Below are 24881 nucleotides of genomic sequence, written 5' to 3' on the forward strand. Positions count from 1 at the left end.
TCTGAAAGGGTCTATGGAAGCACCCTTTCTTTCTGAAAGGGTCTACGGAAGCACCCTTTCTTTCTGAAAGGGTCTATGGAAACACCATTTCTTTCTGAAAGGGTCTATGGAAGCACCCTTTCTTTCTGAAAGGGTCTATGGAAGCACCCTTTCTTTCTGAAAGGGTCTATGGAAGCACCCTTTCTTTCTGAAAGGGTCTATGGAAGCACCCTTTCTTTCTGAAAGGGTCTATGGAAGCACCCTTTCTTTCTGAAAGGGTCTATGGAAGCACCCTTTCTTCTAGAAAGGGTCCATGGAAGCACCCTTTCTTTCCGAAAGGGTCTATGGAAGCACCCTTTCTTTCCGAAAGGCTCTATGGAAGCACCCTTTCTTTCTGAAAGGATCTATGGAAGCACCCTTTCTTTCTGAAAGGGTCTATGGAAGCACATTTCTTTCTGAAAGGATCTATCTAAGCATCCTTTATTTCTGAAAGGGTCTACGGAAGCACCCTTTCTTCCAGAAAGGGTTTATGGAAGCACCCTTTCTTTTTGAAAGGGTGTATGGAAGCAACTTTCTTTCTGAAAGGATCTATGGAAGCACCCTTTCTTTCTAAAAGCGTCTATGGAAGCACTCTTACTTTATGAAGGGGTCTATGGAAGCACCCTTTCTTTCTGAAAGGGTCCATGGAAGCACCCTTTCTTTCTGAAAGGGTCCATGGAAGCACCCTTTCTTTCTGAAAGGATCTATGTAAGCACCCTTTCTTTCTGAAAGGGTCTACGGAAGCACCCTTTCTTCCAGAAAGGGTCTATGGAAGCACCCTTTCTTTCTGAAAGGGTCTATGGAAGCACCCTTTCTTTCTGAAAGGGTCTATGGAAGCACCCTTTCTTTCTGAAAGGGTCTATGGAAGCACCCTTTCTTTCTGAAAGGGTCAATGGAAGCACCCTTTCTTTCTGAAAGGGTCTATGGAAGCACCCTTTCTTTCTGAAATTGTCTATGGAAGCTCCCTTTCTTTCTGAAAGGGTCTATGGAAGCTCACTTTCTTTCTGAAAGGGTCTATGGAAGCACCCTTTCTTCCAGAAAGGATTTATAGGAGAACCCTTCCTTCCAGAACGAATCTATGGAAGCACCCTTTCTTCCTGAAAGGCTCTATGGAAGCACCCTTTCTTTCCGAAAGGGTTTATGGAAGAACCCTTTCTTCCTGAAAGGCTCTATGGAAGCACCCTTTCTTTCCGAAAGGGTTTATGGAAGCACCCTTTCTTCCTGAAATGCACTATGGAAGCACCCTTTCTTTCCGAAAGGGTTTATGGAAGCACCCTTTCTTTCCGAAAGGGTTTATGGAAGCACCCTTTCTTCCTGAAAGGCTCTATGGAAGCACCCTTTCTTTCCGCAAGGGTTTATGGAAGCACCCTTTCTTCCTGAAAGGCTCTATGGAAGCACCCTTTCTTTCCGAAAGGGTTTATGGAAGCACCCTTTCTATCCGAAAGGGTTTATGGAAGCACCCTTTCTATCCGAAAGGGTTTATGGAAGCACCCTTTCTATCCGAAAGGGTTTATGGAAGCACCCTTTCTTTCTGAAAGGGTCTATGGAAGCACCCTTTCTTTCTGAAAGGGTCTATGGAAGCACCCTTTCTTTCTGAAAGGGTCTATGGAAGCACCCTTTCTTTCTGAAAGGGTCCATGGAAGCACCCTTTCTTTCTGAAAGGGTCTATGGAAGCAATCTTTCTTTCTGAAAGGGTCTATGGAAGCACCCTTTCTTTCTGAAAGGGTCTATAGAAGCACCTTTTCTTTCTGAAAGGGTCTATGGAAGCACCCTTTCTTTCTGAAAGGGTCTATGGAAGCACCCTTTCTTTCTGAAAGGGTCTATGGAAGCACCCTTTCTTTCAAAAAGGGTCTATGGAAGCACCCTTTCTTTCTGAAAGGGTCTATGGAAGCTCCCTTTCTTTCTGAAATTGTCTATGGAAGCTCCCTTTCTTTCTGAAAGGGTCTATGGAAGCTACCTTTCTTTCTGAAAGGGTCTATGGAAGCACCATTTCTTCCAGAAAGGATTTAGAGGAGAACCCTTCCTTCCAGAAAGAATCTATGGAAGCACCCTTTATTCCTGAAAGGCTCTATGGAGGCACCCTTTCTTTCCGAAAGGGTTTATGGAAGCACCCTTTCTTCCTGAAAGGCTCTATGGAAGCACCTTTCTTTCCGAAAGGGTTTATGGAAGCACCCTTTCTTTCTGAAAGGGTCTATGAAAGCACCTTTCTTTCTGAAAGGGTCTATGGAAGCACCTTTCTTTCTGAAAGTATCTATGGAAGCACCCTTTCTTTCTCAAAGGGTCTATAGAAGCACCTTTTCTTCCAGAAAGGGTCCATGGAAGCACCCTTTCTTTCCGAAAGGGTTTATGGAAGCACCCTTTCTTTCCGAAATGGTTTATGGAAGCACCCTTTCTTTCCGAAAGGGTTTATGGAAGCACCATTTCTTTCTGAAAGGATCTATGGAATCACCCTATCTTCCAGAAAGTGTCTATGGAAGCACCCTTTCTTCCAGAAAGGGTCCATGGAAGCACTCTTTCTTTCTGAAAGAGTCTATGGGAGCACCTTTCTTTCTAAAAGGATCTATGGAAGCACCCTTTCTTTTTGAAAGGGTCTATGGAAGCACCCTTTCTTTTTGAAAGGGTCTATGGAAGCACCCTTTCTTCCAGAAAGGGTTTATGGAAGCACCCTTTCTTTCTGAAAGGGTCTATGGAAGCACCCTTTCTTTCTGATAGGGTCTATGGAGGCACCTTTCTTTCTGAAAGGGTCCATGGAAGCACCCTTTCTTTCTGAAAGGGTCTATGGAAGCACCCTTTCTTTCTGAATGGGTCTATGGAAGAACCCTTTCTTTCTGAAAGGATCTATAGAAGCACCCTTTCTCTCAGAAAGGGTCTATGGAAGCACCCTTTCTATCAGAAAGGGTCTATAGAAGCACCCTTTCTCTCAGAAAGGGCGTATAGAAGTACCCGTTTTTCTCAGAAAGGCCGTAGAGAAGCACCCTTTCTCTCATAAGGGGTCTATAGAAACACCTTTTCTCTCAGAAAGCTCCTAAAGAAGCACCATTTCTCTCAGAAAGGGCCTAAAGAAGCATCCTTTCTCTTAGAAAGGGCCTAAAGAAGCACCCTTTCTTTTAGAAAGGGCCTAGAGATGCGCCCTTTCTCTCATAATGTGTCTATAGAAGTACCCATTTTTCTCAGAAATGGTCTATAGAAGCACCCTTTCTCTCAGAAAGGGTCTATAGAAGCACCCTTTCTCTCAGAAAGGAAACATTTGTCCTTTATTTATTTTTTTTTTCTTTAGAAGCAGTTATCGGTATTAACTTTTTCTATAGAAACCGTGGTTCGTTTTGACTTTTTCTATCGGAAACTATGTTGCTGTGGGACTTTTTTTCTACAGAAAATATTTTTAAATATTAAACAGTATAACGAATTCCTGAGTAATATAACATAACATATACCTAATGTTCTTTATTTTCCGCTCGAGTAATTTCCCTTTTAACTAAATTTCCTTTCTTTTTATCATTGGGAAATAGTTTTGCTTGACAACTAAACTTTTATTTATTTATTTTTTTTTTTTTTGCTTCCCTGTGTTGTGGTTTTGTATAACCATCAACAAAGTGGTTTGGAAAATCTTTATGTCATTGATTTTCTTCTTCCTATTTTGTGTTCGGCACATTAGTGTGTGAATGTGTGTGTTTGTTTGGTTGTATTTCTGCTTGGTCGGCCTTTTAAGTTTACATATTATGTCCTCGTACTTGGCCACGAAAATCGACTGAGTCCATGCCCATGATTGTCTATGTGAATGTCGTTCGTATGGAGATGATGCAGATAGTCTTGGTGATGATGATGCCCAGCAAGCATTTTTTATCGCCCATTACCCGAAGCAGTCACTCCCAGGCGATAGAAATACACATCCGCGATCTCGCATTCTAATTGAAGTAGGCACACCGTTCGGGAAAAAATGAACCACGTCCACGACACTACTTGTGAATGCCGCTTTCGAGACTTCCTAGAAGTACTTTTAGCGATAAAATTGGTTGTGACGAAAAAAAAAACATTTTTTTTCGTTTTTCATTTTATCTGTTGTTATTCTTTTAATTTTTATTTTTTTTACTATTCTAATTAATGTTCCAAATTACATACGTTTTTAAAGAACTATCCTTAGATGAAATTAATTTAATTAATTTTTGTACTTTTAAAAATGTTATGTTGCCTGGCCTGGGAATCAAATCCATGACCTTAAGAATGCAAAGCGAACATGCTTACCACTGCACCACCGTACCTTATAAACACCAGATAGACTAAAGTCTTATATTAGTTTAAGGTTGTACACGCCTCAAATGAATGTAAACCATCGAAGTGTCTGCATTGACCAGAGAAAGTGTCTGCCCATGCGATAGTCGTAAGTAGTAGCATTGTTAGTGTAAAAAAGCAATAATAGAATTTCGATCTCCTTTTCTGACACTAGGTAGTTATCCAAGAAGTTCAAAAAGGGACAGCAATGCAATTGTTATTGTAAAATGATAAAGGATCGCTATTTTCTAGAATAGAAGTTCAGAAAGCGATTACTTCTGATAGAGGAAGTGACTCACTCACTCCCAATTGCTGGCTGGGTGGTGTTGTTTGTTTGGCTGGCAATGATGTTATCCCCAGAGGTGAGCGTGTATGAGTGGGTGTTTTGTTTGGACTAACATTCACATGTGTGGATGTGTGCGATGTTATGACACCCAATGTCCTTCAACAGACAAACAAACAGACAATGGCACAAGTAACAACACAACAGCCATCCAGCCAGTCAAACCATTTGACAATGTTTTACATTACTAAACGTTTTATTTGTTTACTAAGTTTTGATGTTGCTACCTCCTCATATTTCTTTATCTTGTTCTAGGATCTTTCTAAAAGAAACCAACAAACATATACCAAAAAAAAAGAATAGTAATAAATATAGATATGGTGGCCTTACGCAATTGATGACCTAATACCCAAGTCCTTCGTTCCAATTCAAAAGTGAAAAACGAACTGGCATAGTTTTTATTGTCATTACAAACGAAGAACATCAGAGCCTATATAATAAAATATATCCAATTTTTAGCTTAAGTTGCTATTTTGTCACCAACATCACACCGTCATTAGTTACTCAGCCTAGCAAATTTTGACATTTAGTTGATTTTATTATCCTTTTATCCTTGGGCAACTTGTTTGCATAAGAGATGATAATTCGTTTTTTTTGTCTAAACTGTTGGGTTGCTGTTCTGCCAAAATGAAATCACTTTTTTAGCCTTCAGGAATGAAGATTATCCTTTTTTGAAGCGTTTGATAACAGCAATATAAATGAACGCAAAACATTTGAAATTTAAATAAGGATTTTGCAAAATTTAAAAAAAAAATACGAATGGCTTTTATTGCAGTCAAACATATGGTCGGCAAAAATTCTTAATATTTGCGTTTCTGACATCATTTACTAGACAGACTTTCTGATCATCCATCAAAACGTACTTCTGGACGTCGATAAAGACGCTCTTCAGGGCATCTATAAAGACGCCTCCAAAGACGTCCTTCAGGTAGTCTTAAAGACGTCTCTAAAGACGCCCTTCAGGTCGTCTATAAAGATGTATCTAAAAACGTCCTTCAGGTCGTCTAAAAAGACGTCTGTACAGACACCCTTCAGCTCGTCTATAAAGACGCCCTTCAGGTCGTCTATAAAGACGTCTCTAAAGACGCCTTTCAGGTCGTCTATAAAGACGTCTCTTAAGACGCTCTTCAGGTCGTCTATGAAGGCGTCTCTAAAGCCGCCCTTCAGGTCGTCTATAAAAACGTCTCTGAAGACGCCTTTCAGGTCGTCTATAAAGACGTGTCTAAAGACGCCCTTTAGGTCGTCTGTAAAGACGTATCTAAAGACGCCTTTCAGGTCGTCTATAAAGACGCCTCTAAAAAGACGCCCTTCGTCTATAAAAACGTATCCAAAGACGCCCTTCAGGTCGTCTATAAAGATGTCTCTAAAGACGCCCTTCAGGTCGTACATAAAGACCTCTCTAAAGACGCCTTTCAGGTCGTCTATAAAGACGCCCTTCAGGTCGTCTATAAAGACGCCCTTCAGGTCGTCTATAAAGACGCCCTTCAGGTCGTCTGTAAAGACGTATCTAAAGACGCCCTTCAGGTCGTCTATAAAGGCGTCTCTAAAGACGCCCGTCAGGTCGTCTATAAAGACGCCCTTCAGGTCGTACATAAAGACGTATGCGCAGACACCCTTTCAGGTCTCTAAAGACGCCCTTTAGGTCGTCTATAAAGACGCCTCTAAAGACGTCCTTCAGGTAGTCTATAAAGACGTCTCTAAAGACGCCCTTCAGGTCGTCTATAAAGATGTATCTAAAAACGCCCTTCAGGTCGTCTAAAAAGACGTCTGTACAGACAGCCTTCAGGTCGTTTAAAAAGACGTCTGTACAGACACCCTTCAGCTCGTCTATAAAGACGCCTCTAAAGACGCCCTTCAGGTCGTCTATAAAGACGTCTCTAAAGACTCCTTTCAGGTCGTCTATAAAGACGTCTCTTAAGACGCCCTTCAGGTCGTCTATGAAGGCGTCTCTAAAGCCGCCCTTCAGGTCGTCTATAAAAACGTCTCTGAAGACGCCTTTCAGGTCGTCTATAAAGACGTTTCTAAAGACGCCCTTTAGGTCGTCTATAAAGACGTCTCTAAAGACGCCCTTCAGGTCGTGTAAAAAGACGTCTCTAAAGATGCCCTTCAGGTCGTCTATAAAAACGTCTCTAAAGACGCCTTTCAGGTCGTCTATAAAGACGTGTCTAAAGACGCCCTTTAGGTCGTCTATAAAGACATATCTAAAGACGCCCTTCAGGTCGTCTGTAAAGACGTATCTAAAGACGCCATTTAGGTCGTCTATAAAGACGTCTCTAAAGACGCCTCTAAAGAGACGCCCTTCGTCTATAAAAACGTATCTAAAGGCGCCCTTCAGGTCGTCTATAAAGATGTCTCTAAAGACGCCCTTCAGGTCGTCCATAAAGATGTCTAAAGACGCCCTTCAGGTGGTCTATAAAGACGTATCTAAAGACGCCCTTCAGGTCGTCTATAAAGGCGTCTCTAAAGACGTCTTTAAAGACGCCCTTCAGGTCGTATACAAAGACGTCTCTAAAGACGACCTTCAGGTCGTCTATAAAGACGTCTCTAAATACGCCCTTCAGGTCGTCTATAAAGACGCCTCTAAAGACGCCCTTCAGGTCGTCTATAAAGACGCCTCTAAAGACGCCCTTCAGGTCATCTATAAAGACGTCTCTAAAGACGCCCTTCAGGTCGTCTATAAAGACGTCTCTAAAGAAGCCCTTCAGATCGTCTATAAAGACTTCTCTAAAGACGCGCTTCAGGTCGTGTATAAACACGTCTCTAAAGATGCCCTTCAGGTCGTCCATAAAGACGACTCTAAAGAAGCCTTTCAGGTCTCTAAAGACGCCTCTACAGACGCCCTTTAGGTCGTCTATAAAGACGCCTCTAAAGACGTAATTCAGGTAGTCTATAAAGACGTCTTTAAAGACGCCCTTCAGGTCGTATACAAAGACGTCTCTAAAGACACCCATCAGGTCGTCTATAAAAACGTCTTTCAGGTCGTCTGTAAAGACGTCTCTAAAGACGCCCTTCAGGTCGTCCATAAAGACGTCTCTAAAGACGCCCTTCAGGTCGTCCATAAAGACGTCTCTAAAGACGCCTTTCAGGTCGTCCATAAAAACGTCTCTAAAGACGTCCTGCAGGTCGTCTATAAAGGCGCCCTTCAGGTCGTCTATAAAGACGCCCTTCTGGTCGTCTAGAAATACGGCCTTTAGATCGTATTTACGGCCTTTAGATCGTCTATAAAGACGCCTCTAAAGATGCCCTTCAGGTCGTATATAAAGACGCCTCTAACGACGCCCTTGAGGTCGTCTATAGAGACGTCTCTAAAGACGCCTTTCATGTCGTCTATAAAGACGCCCTTCAGGTCGTCTATGAAGACACCCTTTAGATCGTCTACAAAGACGTCTCTAAAGACGCCCATCAAGTTGTCAATAAAGACGTCTCTAAAGACGCCTTTCAGGTCGTCTATAAAGACGCATTTCAGGTCGTCTATAAAGACGCATTTCAGGTCGTCTATAAAGACGTCTCTTAAGACGCCCTTCAGGTCGTCTATAAAGACGTCTTTCAGGTCGTCTGTAAAGACGTCTCTAAAGACGCCCTTCAGGTCGTCCATAAAGACGTCTCTAAAGACGCTCTTCTGGTCATCCATAAAGACGTCTCTAATGACGCCTTTCAGGTCGTCCATAAAAACGTCTCTAAAGACGTCCTGCAGGTCGTCTAGAAATACGGCCTTTAGATCGTCCTCACGCCCTTGAGGACTTCTATATAGATGCCCTTCATGCCACCCTTCAGTTTATAATATACCATCTCAGAGGGTGAAAACTTCATGTTATGGTAGTACCCCACTCGATTTGGCTTTATGTCCCAAGAAGGTTTTCAGTTTGTTTCATGGTTTTATGTATTTGATCCCCTGCAGGGATATTTTATTTATTTTTTACCAAGGATATTTTATTTGAAATTGTAATCTAATTTGAACAAGCAGTAACCTGAACGAATGTCATAACAATCAATTAGTGGCCCATTTGGAGATAATCACCCCTAAACAAAGAAGAACAACAACGACTAAACAAAAAAGGACATGTGTGGGAGTAAATGAGAGTAACGCAAATATTTTGCTCTCATTTCTCAAACAAAAAAAAATTGACAACAACAAACGAAGTAAACGCAAAAATGAAACATATGATTTTTGTTTTCATTTAATGCCGTGTACTACCACAACAAAAAGTACCACCGCACACACACATGCGAGGAAAATCATAACAAAACCATGTGTTTCGTTGATAGGATAACACGCTTTGCAGACTCTGGTTCTGTATTATTTTGACAAATATTCAAACAAAATTGTTCTCTATTCTTTGTGAGAATAATTGTCTCTTTACTCTCTAGAAATGTCAAAATTTACACAAACATGCGCTCTTCTTTTTACAGTGCTGTATTTGTATGCGCCCTGTAGATGTGTGTCCTGTAACGAAAAAGCTTTATCCTTTTTTGCCGTCTGTCTTGTTTTCGTTACACGGTCTTTATGCTAATCAAACTATTTTTCTACCTCCTTTTTTTCTTTTTCTTTATGTAGATAAAATCCCTGTGGGGGAAATGTGGTCGTGGGATTTTTTTTATTTTTGTTTTCTAAATAAAATTTGGAATTTTAAAAAATAGTGTTCTTAAAATTATATAAGATAGGTTTTCGTTATAAAACTGAAATATGTACATAAATTTTGCCTCCAGAATTTCAATTGCTTACATAAAGATATTGTACTTTTTTATTTCTTACAAACGTACATATGTACAAAGAGATTGAGTCACTTACACAAGCACTTCACTCCATGTTGTTAACAGTGGAACCTTAGCAAGTAATATAGGAGTTTATGTAACCAAAAATCCTTTAAAAAATATGATAAATATTAATAAACGGTACTAATCGGATTTAAGAAGAAAAAAAATTAAGGTATTACTTCGATTTCAATTTATCTCAAGTGGTGAGGTGTCTAAAATCTGCTAAAGGTAAAAAAATGGATGCTGATTTCTGAGTGAAATCGGAAACTTTTTCAAAAAGTGGTTATTGATTCCCTTAATTTTTTGCTGTGATGATGCTGCTCATCAGCAACATTTCAGTATATTTTCAGTTTTTTTTGTTAACGGTTGCAGAGATTTCGCACGTTGAAAAAGTCGAATTCTGTAAAAACTATAGGCAAAGTAATACTCATAACATCTTTAATATTGGCCCAAAGATAAGAAAAATATATTTTTTGATTTCTTTGTTTTTTAAGCTATCTAATAAAAAATAGAAAAAAAAATTTGCACAGTGGGTAAAATTTTCGCGATATAATAAAAAAATTAATTTTTATCAATGATTGTACTCTTAGATTTTCTTAAAATTTTTCTGTATTAAACTACGGTTAATTACAAAAAATTTAAGTCCTGTTTGATATTGGGATTCGAATAACAACATATTTTTCCTATTTTTTTAAATTTGGCAATACAATTGTTCCTTTACACAAGTGTGAAATATTTGTTATACCCTCAGCATTTATGCTAACGATGGTATATACACTTTAATACGGGCTCATTTTCCTCATCGAAATAATGGTTTGGGCGAAATTCTTTTCAGACAATTTGGAGTCGATTTAGGAATGTCCGCCCGTCTGTCTGTCTGGATGGAGCAGACGATAACTCACGATCGGATTAACCGATTCGGTCCAAAATTTGGCTTTCGTAATATTTTGTCCAAGCTTAGTTTAAGTTCGAAGATGGGTTATATCGATCCACTCCTTTTTCTACCTCCCCCACAAAAGTTCGAAAATTTGAGCGCACGATAACTCTCGAAAGGATTAACCGATTTGCTCTAAAATATGGCTTTCGTAAAATTTTATCCACTTCGTAGATGGGCCATATCGGTCCACTTCCTCGGATACCTCCCCCACCAAAGGTAAATTTTTTTCGTAAAAATTTTGCGCACGATAACTCTCGAAGGGACTTTGTACTTTGTACATCATAATATTTCAACCAGACATAAATACAGTTCGAATATGGACTATATCGGTCCACTCCTTCGGGTACCTCCACACAAAATTTCGGAAAACGGCTGTTTAAGACCTACTCTCGAACCGTTTTAATTTTTGTTGTAACAGCTTGTATTCGCTGCCTCCATTACGGCGGTACAAGATTTTTCAGGGCAAGTCCATACTTCCTGAAAAATGGCTCGAAAGCTGTAAAAATCCGCTATGGCACCATGTGTATGGATGGAGCGCACGGTAACTCTCGAACATATAAACCGATTCGGTCCGAAATTTGGCATTCGGAATATTTTTGCCCAAACCTAAATCAAGTTCTAATATGGGCCTTATCGGTCCACTCCTTTGGATACCTCGCCCGCAACAGTTCAAAACTTTTCTCTAAAATGGTGTGCACGATAATTCTCGAAGAGAGTAACAGATTTGGTATATACTTTGCACATCGTAATATTTCTACGAGACATAGATCAGGTTAGTATATGAACTATATATGTCAATTCCTTAGGGTACCTCCCACCCAAAATGTTGGAAATGTGCAGTTTAGGACCTTCTCTCGAACGCGTTTTGCACAAAAAGCCCCTACGGCCATCATATGTATTGGCTGGTGCGCACGACAACTTTCGAACCGAATACTGCATATCGAAATATTTGTTCGAATATTATATGAAATTTAAAGATGGTACTTACAGGTCTACTCCTTACGGTACCTAACCCACAAAAGTTAAATATATTCGATAAAATGGTACGCGCGATTTTTACCGACGGTACCCGTAGTGACCTTGTTTATTATGTTTTTCGTGGGCAAGTCCATTTTCCTGATATAATGGTTCAAAAGCTCTAAATTATATGACCGTCTGAAATGACTGGTGGGCGCGAGGAATGACCGTCAAAAGAAGACACACTTCCAAAATTGACTATGTCGGTCCATTATGTTAGGTACCTTCTCCGCAACATTTTTGAGCTTTTATCCTAATCCATATTTATACCCTACACCACTATGTGGGGATGGTATTATAAGTTGGTTTTGGCCAAAAAGTTTGTAACGCATCGAAATAATGGTCGCAGACCCATACTTATATATATCAAAATGAATGTCTCAACGAGCTGAGTCGATCTGGCTATGTGTGTCCGTCCGTCAGTCCGTCCGTCCGTCCGTCTGTCCGTCTGTCCGTCTGTCCATCTAAACCTTGTAATCACGCTACAGGTCGCAATTTTGATCGGATCGTCACGAAATTTTGGATGTTGATGGGGGTCCCGGAGGGGAAGAAGCCTATTGATTTTGGTAAAGGTCGGATAATATTTAGGGGTCGGAATGGGAAAAAAAATTATGTGGATAAAAAGACAACGTTTTATTCCAAAGCGAATATCTCAGCTTCTATACGGGGTATACCAAAAGCAAAACCTGACAATAAAAGTAGAAAATATCACCTTTCTAATGATGTAAAGTAGGTTCTCGTAGGTGATCAAACAACGAAGATATAACAATAGTCGAAAATAAAACCCAAATTTTCATTTTTGCGATTTTAATTATAATGACGAATATCACAGCTTCGGTTGGGGACTTTCGAAAAGCAAAGCCTGGCTATGAAAGTAGAAGATCCCATCTTTATAATGATGTAAACTAGGTCGGCGTAGGTGACCACATAACGGAGATATCGCAATAGTCGGTAATACATCCCATTTTTCCACTTTTTTCGAAATCACGCTACAGGTCGCAATTTTGATCGGATCGTCACGAAATTTTGGGGGTTAATGGGGGTCACACAGATGAAGAGGCCTATTGATTTTGGTGATGGTCGGATAAAATTTAGGGGTCGTAATGGGCAAAAAACTTATTTGGAGAAAAAGACAACGTTTTTTTCCTAAGCGAATATCTCAGCTTCAATATGGGGTATACCAAAAGCAGAACCTGGTCATGAAAGTAGAAAATATCGCCTTTCTAATGATGTAAAGTAGGTTCTCGTAGGTGATCAAACAACGAATATATCGCAATAGCCGCTAATAGAACCCAACTTTTTATTTTTGCGATTTTAATAATAATGACGAATATCACAGCTTCGGTTGGGAATCTTCCAAAAACAAAGTCTGACTATTAAAATAGAAAATCCCATCTTTACAGTGATGCAAAGTAGGTTGGCGTAGGTGGCCACATAACGGAGATATCACAATAGTCGGCAATACATCCCATTTTTCATTTTTTTTGTAATCCCGCTACAGGTCGCAATTTTGATCGGATCGTCACGAAATTTTGGGGGCTAATGGGGATCCTACAGAGAAAGAAGCCTATTGATTTTGGTGATGGTCGGATAATATTCAGGGGTCGGAATGGGCAAAAAACTTATTTGGAGAAAAAGTCAACGTTTTATTTCAAAGCGAATATCTCCGCTTCTAAAAGGGATATAGCAAAAGCAAAACCTGCTAATGAAAGTAGAAAATATCACCTTTGCAACGATGTTACGTAGGTTGTCGTAGGTGGTCAAACAACGAAGATATCGCAAAAGCCGCTAATAGAACACAACTTTTCATATTTGGGATTTTAATAATAATGGCGAATATCACAGCTTTGGTTCGGGACCTTCCAAAAGCAAAGTCTGACAATGAAGGTAAAAAATCCCATCATTACAATGATGTAAAGCAGGTTGGCGTAGGTATCCAAATAACGGAGATATCGCAATAGTCGGTAATACATCCCATTTTCCACTTTTTTGGAAATCACGCTACAGGTCGCAATTTTAATTGGATCGTCACGAAATTTTGGGTGTTATTGGGGGTCCCACAGAGGAAAAACCTTTTGATTTTTGATAATGGTCGGATATTATTCAGGGGTCGGAATGTGAAAAAAATATTTGGAAAAAAGACCAACGTTTTATTTCAAAGTTATTATCTCCCTTCTGTAGGAGGTATATCGAAAGCAAAACCTGGCAAGGAAAGTAGAAAATATCACCTTTACAACGATGTGAAGTAGGTTGTCATAGGTGGTCAAACTACAGAGATGTCGCAATAGTCGGTAATGTATCTTTTTTTCCATTTTTGTGCAATCACACTACGAAATTTTGATCGGATCCTCACGAAATTTTGGGGGTTGATGGGGGTCTAACAGAGAAAGAAGCCTATTGATGGTTGACATACATCCCACTTTTCCATTTTTTATTTGGGTTGTACTGTCGATGCACTTAAATGCGTTTCAAAAAAATTGACCTGTGTTAATGAAGACATTCAGAGCAAAGGCGCTAAGCTATCCCAATTTTAATATTTTGAATTTTATTAGTCAAAAGCTTATGAACAGGGGTAGTGGTGTAGGGTATCACATAGTCGGCCCCGACCCGACTATAGCCTTGGCTCACTTGTTTTTTCTCGGCAAGTTCATACACCCATAATTCTGAAAACCCCATAAAAACATATTTTTTTTTTTGGTAAAGAAATGTGTTAATTCACGCTTAGGGTATATTTCTGTCGGTACTTTTTTACTTGTTTCAATAGGATATAATTAAAAAATCTTGCGGTTTCCTGCTGTTCTAATGGTACACAAATTTAGAGAAGGTCTCGAACTATCAATTTCTTCATATATTAGCTGGGACCACCTGTGACGTCCTATAACGGTACCACCCGATTTTATGTATTTTTAAAATTTTACCGACAATAACACTATACAACACTGAAAATGTAAACAACTTATAGTATGCATTTTTTGAAAGTACATATTGAGACTATAAAAACCCTAGTAGGGGTTTGTTCTGTCAGAGCCAGTTGGGATTTTATGGCCTCATCTAAACCGGGCTAAAACTACAGTTTTTTGCATTTGTCGGACCTTTATCTCAGAAACTATTAGGAATTTTCACTTGCTGTCTTCGGCAATATTGTAGCCCTAAACTAGCATAACTTATCTTTCGAACAGAACACATAAAAAACTCCATCTAGGCCATCAAAATCGATAAAATATATAAACTTTTACATAATTGCTGAAATTCTGGTCAATATCAGCTAAACTATTGTGAGTTGAACAAAGTAAACCTTTGTAAAAATCGTCCAAATAAAGTTCTCAGCAATTCTTCAGAACATGCTGAAACTCTAAAATGCTTACTTCATGTTGTTTCAGCGGTATTTTGCATCATATTTTTTACAACACTTATTTCAAACACAGTTCACACCAACAATTTATTCGCGTATTTCGGATTTCACCACATTTTTGACATATTTATTAAATCGTCGTTGAAAAATATACTGAAAACAATGTGAATATACCGAAAACAACAATGACATGTTCTGACCCAGCAAAAATCCTCATTACAAACCTTTTTTCCCACCCATTATTTTAACAAGGGCATGTCGCGCGAAATGTCTGGTTATTTTGTAAACAGTAGGTGCCATATCATTGAGCTAATATGAATCGGGGTGCACTCATTGATATGAGAGAAGTCTCCCCTGTGAATGTAGTTTTTCGAGTTCCTTATTTCTACTAATATTTTTTTCTTGCCCTTATCTACAAATTTCCTTCAGAGGTGAGATGAAGATTCCCATAGGTTTCAGAGATATAGCCCAGAATTGTTTTAAAAAGTCAATATTTAACAATGTTTAGATGGGACCATAAAATCCAAGCTGGATCTGACACAACAAAACCAAACTTGGGTTTTTGTCGTTTGGGTTTGTACTTTCAAAAAATCACCAGATCAAATTATTTGCATAAAATTACCTTAAAAATGTTGCATCAAAAATTGAAATACGAGTATAAAATATTCTTAATAAAATTGTCAATATAGGTCCATGTTTTGATTTGGGGATTTTATCTAAATTGTTTGATCGAACTAGCTGTAGGTTGATATATGAGGTTTTGTTTTCAGTAGTCCCGAAACTTCTCTACCAAAAATCGTCAATATAGGTCCATGTTTTGGAATTATTTTTTTATTATTATTCTCCAAGTTCCTAAATGTAACATGGAATAGCCCCATATAATGGTACCACCCGGTTTCCGACATTTTCAGGATTTTAGCTACAATTTTTAATCGAAGTAGCTGTAATTTGACACTTGAGGTTTTCAGTGGTCACGAAACTACTCCACCAAAATCGTTCGAATGGGTCTATGTTTTGGTATAGCCCCGTTTTTGGCCAATTTGAGGATTTTAGCAGAAATTTTTGACCGAACTAGCTGAAATTTGACATTTGAAGTTCGCAGTGGTTTCTCCACACAAAAATCGTTCAAATGGGTCAAAAGTACCTGTCTGCTTTGCCGTCAGATATATACCCTCATCCTGTGTGAATTGAAACACTTCACTACCAAAACAACTTGTGTATTTTGGGGGTTTTCAGAATTTTTGGCGTATGAACTTGCCGACAAAAATATGGATTTGGATTAAAGCTCAAAAGTTTTGCGGTGGAGGTACCGATATTGTCCATTTTGGGAGTCGTTCCTCTCGATAGATATCGCGCCCACCACTTTTTTTCAGTTGCTCACCGTACAATTTAGACCTTTGGACGATTATATAAGGAAGCATGGACTTGGAAACGTAAAACACATTCTGATAGTCTAATACTATACATTTACGAAATCCACTCGATTTCATCTGTCAATTCCATTGCTCAAACGTCAAATGAAATCCAATCGATTTCAGATGAGTTTTCATTTGACGTATACACAAAGGAATTGACAGATGAAATCGAGTGGATTTCGTAAATGTAAACATAGTTTAAGAAATATTACGACATGTAAAGTAGAGTTGTGTAGTTCCGGAACGAACTAGTTCCAAGGAACTATTCCGGACAAGGAACTATTGGAACTATATCCAGCTCTTGCATTCACATAGTTCCTTTCGTTTTTCTCGTTCCTTCAATTTAACGCCTACGTCGATCTTTCGTTTCACCAATTTCGATCCACCAAACAATGAAAACATTTCGGTCTCGCAACTATTTGGAACGAAAAAAAAACAAAAAGAGCGACGAAAGGGAAAGATTCGTGGAACTATTTAGGTCTCGGAACTATTTGGAACGAAAAGATCGACGAAAGAGAAAGATTCGTTGAACTATTTCGGTCTCGGAACTATTTGGAATGAAAAGAACGATGAAAGAGAAAAATTCGTTGAAATATATCGATGTCGGAACTATTTGGAACTATGAAACTATTTTAAGGAACTAGTTCCTTTTGGGAAAAGGAGCAAGAAAGATCGATCCGCTCCGGGAACTAGATTGTCCAACTCTAATGTAAAGTGTGGACCAAAGCAGTATTCGGTTCGAGAATTGTCGTGAGCACCAGCAACTACACTTGCTGGCTGTAGAGATTTTTTTACAGCTTTCGTCTCAATTTCTCAAGAAGTATGGACTTGCCACCCAAAATATGTGTATCGTCGTAATAGGGGCCTTGAGTGCAACCTGTTGCAAGGAAAATCAAAACGATTCGAGAGGAGGTTATAAACTGTACTTTTCCGAAATTTTGTATGGGAGGTACTCAAAGGAGTTGACATATATAGTCCATTTTATAACCTGATCTATGTCTCGTAGAAATATCACGATGTGAGCAGTATGGACCAAATCGATCACTGTGCACCATTTTAGCGAAAAGTTTTGAATTGCTGCGGGGGAGGCATCCAAAGGAGTGGACCGATATGGCCCATCGTAGAACTTGATTTAAGATTGCGCAAAATATTACGACTGCCAAATTTTGTATTCGCATCCACTACACATTGTGCCTTAGCGGGTTTTTACAGATTTCGGGCCATTTTATCAGGAAGTATGGACTTGCTCCTGAAAAAACTTGCACCGCCTTAAGGGGGGGCAGCGAATACCAGTTGTTACAACAAAAATCAAAACGATTCTAGAGGAGGTGTGTGTAAAAGGAACTCGAAGGAGTGTAACGATGGATAACGTCTGGTAAAAATATAACGATGTGCAAAGTATGAACCAAACCGCTTAATCGCTTCGAGAGTAATCGTGCGCATAATTTTTGCAAAAAAATGAATATTGGGGGAGGTACCCTAGAGAGTGCACCAATATGGTCTATCTTCGAACTTAAACTGCGAATACAAGTTGCTACAAGAAAAAAAGGATTTGAGAGGAGGTCTTAAACTGCACTTTTCCGAAATTTTGTGTGGGAGGTACCTGAAGGAGTGAACCGTTATAGTCCATATTCGAACTTTATATATGTCTTGTAGTCCCATCAAAAGTTATTGTGGGTATAATTTTTGCGAACAAATTTTAACTTTTGTGGGGGATGTAAACGAGGGAGTGGGTCGATATGGCCTATCTTCGAACTTAAACTAAGCTTGCAGAAAATATTATGAACGCCAAATTTTGGATCAAATCGGTTAATACGTTCGAGAGTTATCGTGCGCACCAACTAGACAGACGAACGGACATGACATGGCTAAATCCACTCCAAATTGTCTGAAACGGATTTCGTCCAAACATACCTATTTCGATGAGTCTATTAGGGCTATAACCAAAAAATACCACGCCAGTACCATGTGCGGAATTTTGTCCTTATAACGAAAACGGGTGTTTTAGTTCGATTCGATGAAAAAAGTATCCGCACCGCTGCGATTACTAAAGCCCTTTTGATAATTTTTCTATTTAAAAATTTAAGTTTGCTTTTTTTGAATAAATATTTATAGAAAACAAATATAATTCTAAGAGGCAAAGTCATTAAAAACAGTCTGTAAATTTCGCGAATTCGTTGCAAATGACCACATATTCTCTGGTGCGATAGGTACAATAAATATAAACATAAAATTCGGGAGTTTATAAAGAAAAACAAAAAATTCAATGCTGTCAAAGGTGCACTAAATGCTCAGAAATATCGCGATTTGATAACAAATTGGCCCAGAATGGTTTGATATTAATTTTAAATTATATTAAAACTATTAATAATTTATTACAAAAAGCCTCTATGTCATTATAACAAATAAAATTGAAGATTGCATTACTGACTTCAATGCATTTGGTGCGGAAACTTTTTTTCGCGATAGAGAAAAAATGACACTGTATTTCATAGTAGTTTTTCATGCGATATACGGCTATGTGGTGGTATTTTTGATATTTGCAAATATTTCAAAAAAGTTATAACCCTAGTGTATATACCCTCTTTAGCATAAGTGCTGAGGGAATAAAAAATCGCCGGGGGGATTTATAAATAAATTTGAACTTCTATATCTCGAAAATGGTAAAAACTAAGAAGATATCATAAAAATCGAACCTGTAGAGAATTTTCACAGCTATAACATTTTTTCTAGTCCCATTTCGATAAGACTTTCAGTTTTCAAGCAGAATCGAAAAAGAACCTAAAAAACCTGAAAATGTGATCTGAACTTCTATGTATATCTCAAAAATGATAAAACCTAGGAAAAATCGTACAGGTCGATCTTGTACAGAATTTTCACAGCTACAACATTTTTTTAGCACTATTTCGATAGGACTTGCCGTTTTCAAGCAAATAACTGAAAACCTAAAAAACCCTAAAAATATTAAGTTTGACCTTGATTTTATTAAGAATTCTTCAGGCAATTATTTTCAAATAGACAAAAGTGTCAAATAAAACAAGTAAGAAAGTATCAGTCAGCTTTGCTGACGGAGATATAGCCTCAGCTAGAGCTGGGCAATATCGTTCCTTTTGCGGTTCGATCTTTTCCGTTCCGTTCCGCAAACGGAACTAGGTCGTTCAGTTAGTTCCATAGTTCCTTTTAGTACCAACCTTTAGTCCCAATTTACATTAGGCGAGTTTACTTGCGGCAATTGTCAGTTTGTAGGTGAGAGAGGGTGCTGAGAGGCAAAGGGTTACCATATGCCTCACCCCTCTCTCCTACAAAATGACAATTGCCGCAAGTAAACTCGCCCAATGTAAATTGGGACTTATATGCATACCCACACTCATACTCGTTCACTCAGTTCATATCGTTCGTGCTTCTTCTTCATCAAAACAAAAGAAAAATAAATTGTTTTCGGATTTCTTCATGGTAGATTACAAATATTTAAAACAAATTTACAATCGTTTTGCTAATTAAAAATACTTCAATTGCTTTTTTTGAATTCGGCAAAGATCAGTTTAGTAAGAAATGAAAAGCGAAATGACACCATGAGATTTCTTATTCACTTATTTAAATGAACTGATGGAACTAACCGAAAGAGAGGAGCAAAAAGAATGGGAAAAAACGAACGAGGGAGCAAAAGGAACTAGCTGAACCGCATAGTCGGACCTAGTACCGGTCGTTCCTTTCGTGGAGTAGTTCCTTTGAACTAGTTCGTTCCGGAACGACACAACTCTACCCTCAGCCTCTGACCAAAAAAAAAAAACCAAACACAATAATGATGCCGTATATAAAATATATTGAGTTTGTATCACGATTTTGCTTCAAAATATGAGGAACCGATACCTGCAGTAATGTGGGGCTATACCAAATAATGGGTATATACCAACAATTTTTAGTATGCCAACTTCTGGTACATAGAGACTGCTTGCAGGCTTTTTGGAGCTTTTGGGACATTATCTCAGGAAGTATGGACTTACTCCGGACACAAATTTTACGGTTGTAGTAGGGACCATGAAGACAAACTTCTGCAAAAAAATTCAAATAGATCCGAGACGAGTTCTCATGCTGCATTTCCCAAACTTTGTGTGGGAGGCATATAAAGGACCGATATAGCCCATGTTCCAACCTGGATGAAATAATACGATGTGCAAAGTTCAGACCAATCAGAAACTCTCTGCGAGAGTTATCTTGGGGATTTGCCATTTTAGTTGGTGCCATTAGGTTTCTTGGAGCTTTTAGGCCATTATCTCAGGAAGTATGGACTTACCCCCGAAAAAAATTGTACGGTCGTAAACGGGGCTGCAAGAACAACCTACTGAAAAAATGTTCAAGACGATCCAAGAGGAGCTCTTAAACTTCAGGTATTCCGAATTTTGTGTGGGAGCTACCCAAAGGAATGGACCGAAGTTTGGATCAAATCGATTGCTCGCTCCCTTCTAGAGTTATCGTTCACACAATTTTTTTAACTTTTGTGGAGGTACACGAAGGAGTGGGCCGATATGGCCCATCTCCGAACTTAAACTAAGTTTGGGCAAAATATTACAAAGTGCAAAATTTGGTTCGAATCGGTCAATCCGTTCGAGAGTTATCGTGGGCACCAGCCAGCCAGACAGACGGACGGACATGGACGGACGAATTTCGTTCAAACATACTTGGGGTCTAAAACCTTTATTTCGATGAGGCACATTTTTGGTCGTATCAAAGTGTAAATAACCTTCTTAGCCTAAACGCTGTGGGTATAAAAAATCAGCTTGAGCCAGACGTGGTTCAACGTCCTTGAAAAAATATGAAAAAAAGTTTTATCACGACGTGTTAGCGTTCAGAGCCAAAACTCATTACTTCCAAAGGCTGAGCTAAGCGTTTGTCATGGAAGCCATACAGATTGAGTGGACAAATATCCACCACCGTAAAAACAAATTGCATTTGAAAGAGCAAAAGTTCGCTGACAGAGAGGCCGCTACTCAACCGATATGTCTGATGAGCCGCTATCCACGGCGAAACCGGTCGCATATGGGTCATTAAGCTCAACTCCAACGAGAAATTAATTAAAATTAATATTAAAATTATCTTCGCCCTTATAGGCAAAATTTTCAAATACGATTTTTGTTTTGTTTTTGATTTTTCTCATCTATGAACATTTTTGTTTCAAAATCCACAAAAACTTCCCCGGTGTTAAGCACTTTTCATTTAAAGTTATTTACTTTATATCTAAATTTATACGAGTTTGTGATTTGTTTATTTCTTTCTGAGAAAGCAGGTATCAACATATTAGAGGTTTTACTGTTTTTACAAAATGACAAACAACTGTCATCCTTCTGTTGTAGTAAGTTTCGGTATTTGAAACACCCCCGCATACCATGAACGAAGAATGTGAATGTATTAAATCACCTTATTGCCGCTGTCATTGTTGCTGTTGTTGCTTTTATTCCATTGTACCGATTAAGAGCGACGACTGTATGTACTGTATGTGTGTATTCCTGTATAGACAGAATTTTTTGTTCTTAGTGTCCTGTCCGTAGGGGAGGAAATCCTCCATATCCATATATGTAAGGAGGAATATGAAAAATTACCTCTTATTGGGATTTGCTGCAGTGGTGGTGCTACTCCAAGGAATTATGTAAAATGGTTTAATCTTCTTTTGAATTTGTACACTAATTGATTTGCTATTTAACTTTTTTTCTTTGCTATTAACAACTAAACAGCTTAAATAATTTGATTTTCTTTATTTTTTTAATTTTTTCTTCAGTTTTCACTTCACTAGTTTTGTGCTTTTTATAATTCTTGGTGGCTATTTTTAAATATTTTTTCTTAGGTTTAATTTTTTTTTACAAATTGAATTTTTAAGTGATTTTTTTTAACGCAGGGCCCCGACACGCCTGTGGCTTAGAGGGACCGTTTCAACACGTTGGAATTTTGCAATAAATTTGCCGTTTTCATAAAAACAGCAAATAATTTATTATGGTTTTTATGAAAATTTATTAACTTATTTTCATAAAAGCGACGCGCTGCCATTTCTTTTTTAGGTAGAACGTCTTAAAGGATAGCTGAATTTTTCTGTACTGATTGAAAATTTCTATTTGTAGCACCGACCTGGTCAAACAGACTGGGTCTGTTTCGTTCTTTGGTTCAAAAGGATTCTTTCTGTTGGTTGAGGCTGTTGTTGTGGATGTTGTAGTTGCCCTCTTTGGGAACATTTATTGACAGTTGCTTCCAAGTAGGAGCTCAAGTGCTTTGCAGGATATCTGTCAACATTCATTGGTTTAGAAGAGCTTTTTTGGGGCAAAAAGCTTTACGACGTACACATTCATTTGGGCTGAGGACAGTGGTTTGGAGTACGCAAATGACGGCTAATATAAAAAGAAATATTTATTTAGTTAATTATCTCTTGAGTTGAGCTGTTAAGAGGTACATTGAAAATTAGGAGTCACCCGAATTTCCACACATCCAACCATTATGCTAACTTTCACGGGTGGTTAAGTCCGATCATCAGGCATATTAGTTGTTTTTGTAGGCGAAAACTAAGCTTGGTAACAAATCACCTAATGCCTTCGAGTAATGATAACACTGGTCAACAGGACTTTTGTTTCAACCGAAGTTGCAGTTGTTTCTAGATGAAATCGGCGAGTTATTTTCAAATAGTTATGGTGAGTATATATCAAAAAATATAGAAAATATACGACGGACCTTGTAAAAATTGCATATTTTGAGTACTTTAAGCTGTAATTACGTCATCGGGAGAAGTCATAGGATCTTCATATGGTACTCCGGATATGCTTAGGGTGTCTACTATATAATCCAGTATTCAAATGTATAATATAAAGTTCATAGCCCCCATGATTCGGCCATAACCTAAAAATCGCCATGAAGACTGCTAAAGGGAAATAATTTAACAGTGATATCATTACCACATAAGCCATTTACTTTTCAATGGCAGTCTTCATGATGATTTTTAGGTTATGGTCGAATCACGGGCGGTATATTTGAATACTGGACTATATAGTAGACACCCTAAGCATATCCGCATTGCCATATGAAGATCCTATGACTTCCCCCGATGACGTAATTATAGCTTAAAGTACTCAAAATAAGCAATTTTTACAAGGTCCGTCGTATATTTTTTTGATATATACTCACCATAACTATTTCAAAAACGATTTGTATCGAGCGCACAACATCTCCTTAATATATTAATGTCGAAAAACCAACAAAAAAATATTTGTTTGTGGGACGGGTCACAGGATGCTCAGGTTCCAATCGTCGGGTACGCGTTTTTCCTGCCAGAGGGAGCTAACTAGCTGATGCATACACCTTATCAGCGTGTCGTCTCCGGTTTTAAACAGCTCGGCTGGTAGGCCATCAGATACTGCTGCCTTATTATTCTTCATCTGGTTTATTGCTATCTTTACCTCATCTTGGCCGGGTGGTATACATTCAATACCATCTTCTGGGATTGGATCTGTGTTATCTTCGTCGACTTCGCTACTATTGGATACCAACAGTTTGGAAAATTCACTTTCCATATCCTTAGCACACTATCTGTATCAGTTCCCAGATTACCTTGCAGGTCCCTACAGGAGGATGTGCCAGTTCCAAAGCCATCAGTTTGATGTTTCACTCTTTGGTAGAATTTTCGCACTTCATTCTGTCTCCTGTACATCTCGATTTGTTTACACTCCCGCTTTTCCATCTCCATATTTTTCCTGCGGAAAAGACGTTTCTCCTCTCTCCTTTTCTTCCGATATCCCTCTTGTGTGCTACGCGTTGCTACTGATTGTTAAGTAGCCCTATATGCAGCATTTTTCTCTTCGGTAGCAGCACGACACTCCTGGTCATACCATGGATTCCTCGGTGGAGGTATCTGGTATCCAAGTACTGATTTTGTGGCTGTTTGCATGGAGTGGGTAATGTTTTTCGATTGTCCTGATATGTTATCGGGACGAGGAGTGCTTTGATTAAGAAGTTGGACCAGTTGAGTGAAATATGCTGTGGCTATCGGTTGTGATTTCAGCTTACCAATGTTCAACTTCCGTGTTGTGTCTGTTCGCACTTTGCTTAGGTGTTGTTGTGACGCCTTTTCCGTTCCATCGTATTTCCTGTATGGCAGTAGTGTCGGCCTTGTACATTTCAAGTACATCTGCCAATGCGTAAACTGCACCTTCTCTGTAAAGAGTGCGAACATTCCAGGTGCAGATTCGCAGATCATGGTCCTTAAAACGTTTGCAGGGTTCGTAAACTTTAGAGCGGTTTGTTTTTCTTTCTTTTTTTCATAGTAGGCTGTTTTTTTAGGGGAGGGTTATTAATCCTATGCCCAAGCCCAATTTTTTAACGTTCTTATGGGTGAACGCGCGGAATATGTTAGCTCACTATCTTTAATGGGTGTTAAGAGCAGTTCCCCAGGTGACACCACCGGGAGGTAAGTGTCCACTTGATATGAAAGAGGGACCAAGATAAATCCTGGGCTTTGCCAGGACCGTTCCTTGGTGTCTTCCATCCCCTACGTCACCCACATTGTAGTTTAAGAAACCGCAAAAACTTCCCAGGTGTAAGTTAAGGTGCACCGTGTGTATTTTAATTTTTTTATCAACATTAGTTTCATAATTTATGGCATTTCAAAACATGTTCAGATTTTAGCACTTGTAAATAAATTAGGTTGCATTAGTTTATTATCAGTGACAATGAAATAACGTATTGCGTTTTGTCATTGGGTCAGTTATCGAAAAATCAGTAATTCATTTATCTAGAAGAGAT

At 38.7% G+C, this 24881-nt stretch overlaps 2 protein-coding genes across 5 annotated transcripts in view; both read right to left on the reverse strand.

The window, feature by feature from the left end:
* Nhe2 (Na[+]/H[+] hydrogen exchanger 2) overlaps positions 1-22316 on the reverse strand; it is a 323901-nt gene extending 301585 nt beyond the window's left edge. For all 4 annotated transcript variants that reach the window (XM_073970332.1, XM_073970334.1, XM_073970333.1 and 1 more), the window contains exon 1: positions 21704-22316. The gene's annotated coding sequence lies outside the window, so the exon portion shown is untranslated. The remainder of the gene's footprint in view (positions 1-21703) is intronic.
* On the reverse strand, positions 22017-22145 carry LOC141395020 (uncharacterized). Its single transcript, XM_073970381.1, has one exon. The coding sequence runs from the start codon at positions 22143-22145 to the stop codon at positions 22017-22019; it is 129 nt and encodes a 42-aa protein (XP_073826482.1).
* Positions 22317-24881: the final 2565 nt, after the last annotated feature.

This window comes from Musca autumnalis, unplaced genomic scaffold (genome assembly GCF_047663935.1).
Source record: "Musca autumnalis isolate F117 unplaced genomic scaffold, ASM4766393v1 scaffold_2, whole genome shotgun sequence".
In the NCBI taxonomy this organism is placed as follows: Eukaryota; Metazoa; Arthropoda; class Insecta; order Diptera; family Muscidae; genus Musca; species Musca autumnalis.

Bases quoted from the DNA above. Each gene is read 5' to 3' on its own strand.
- LOC141395020 (XM_073970381.1), bottom strand. From the start codon at position 22,145: ATGGCAGCGCGTCGCTTTTATGAAAATAAGTTAATAAATTTTCATAAA.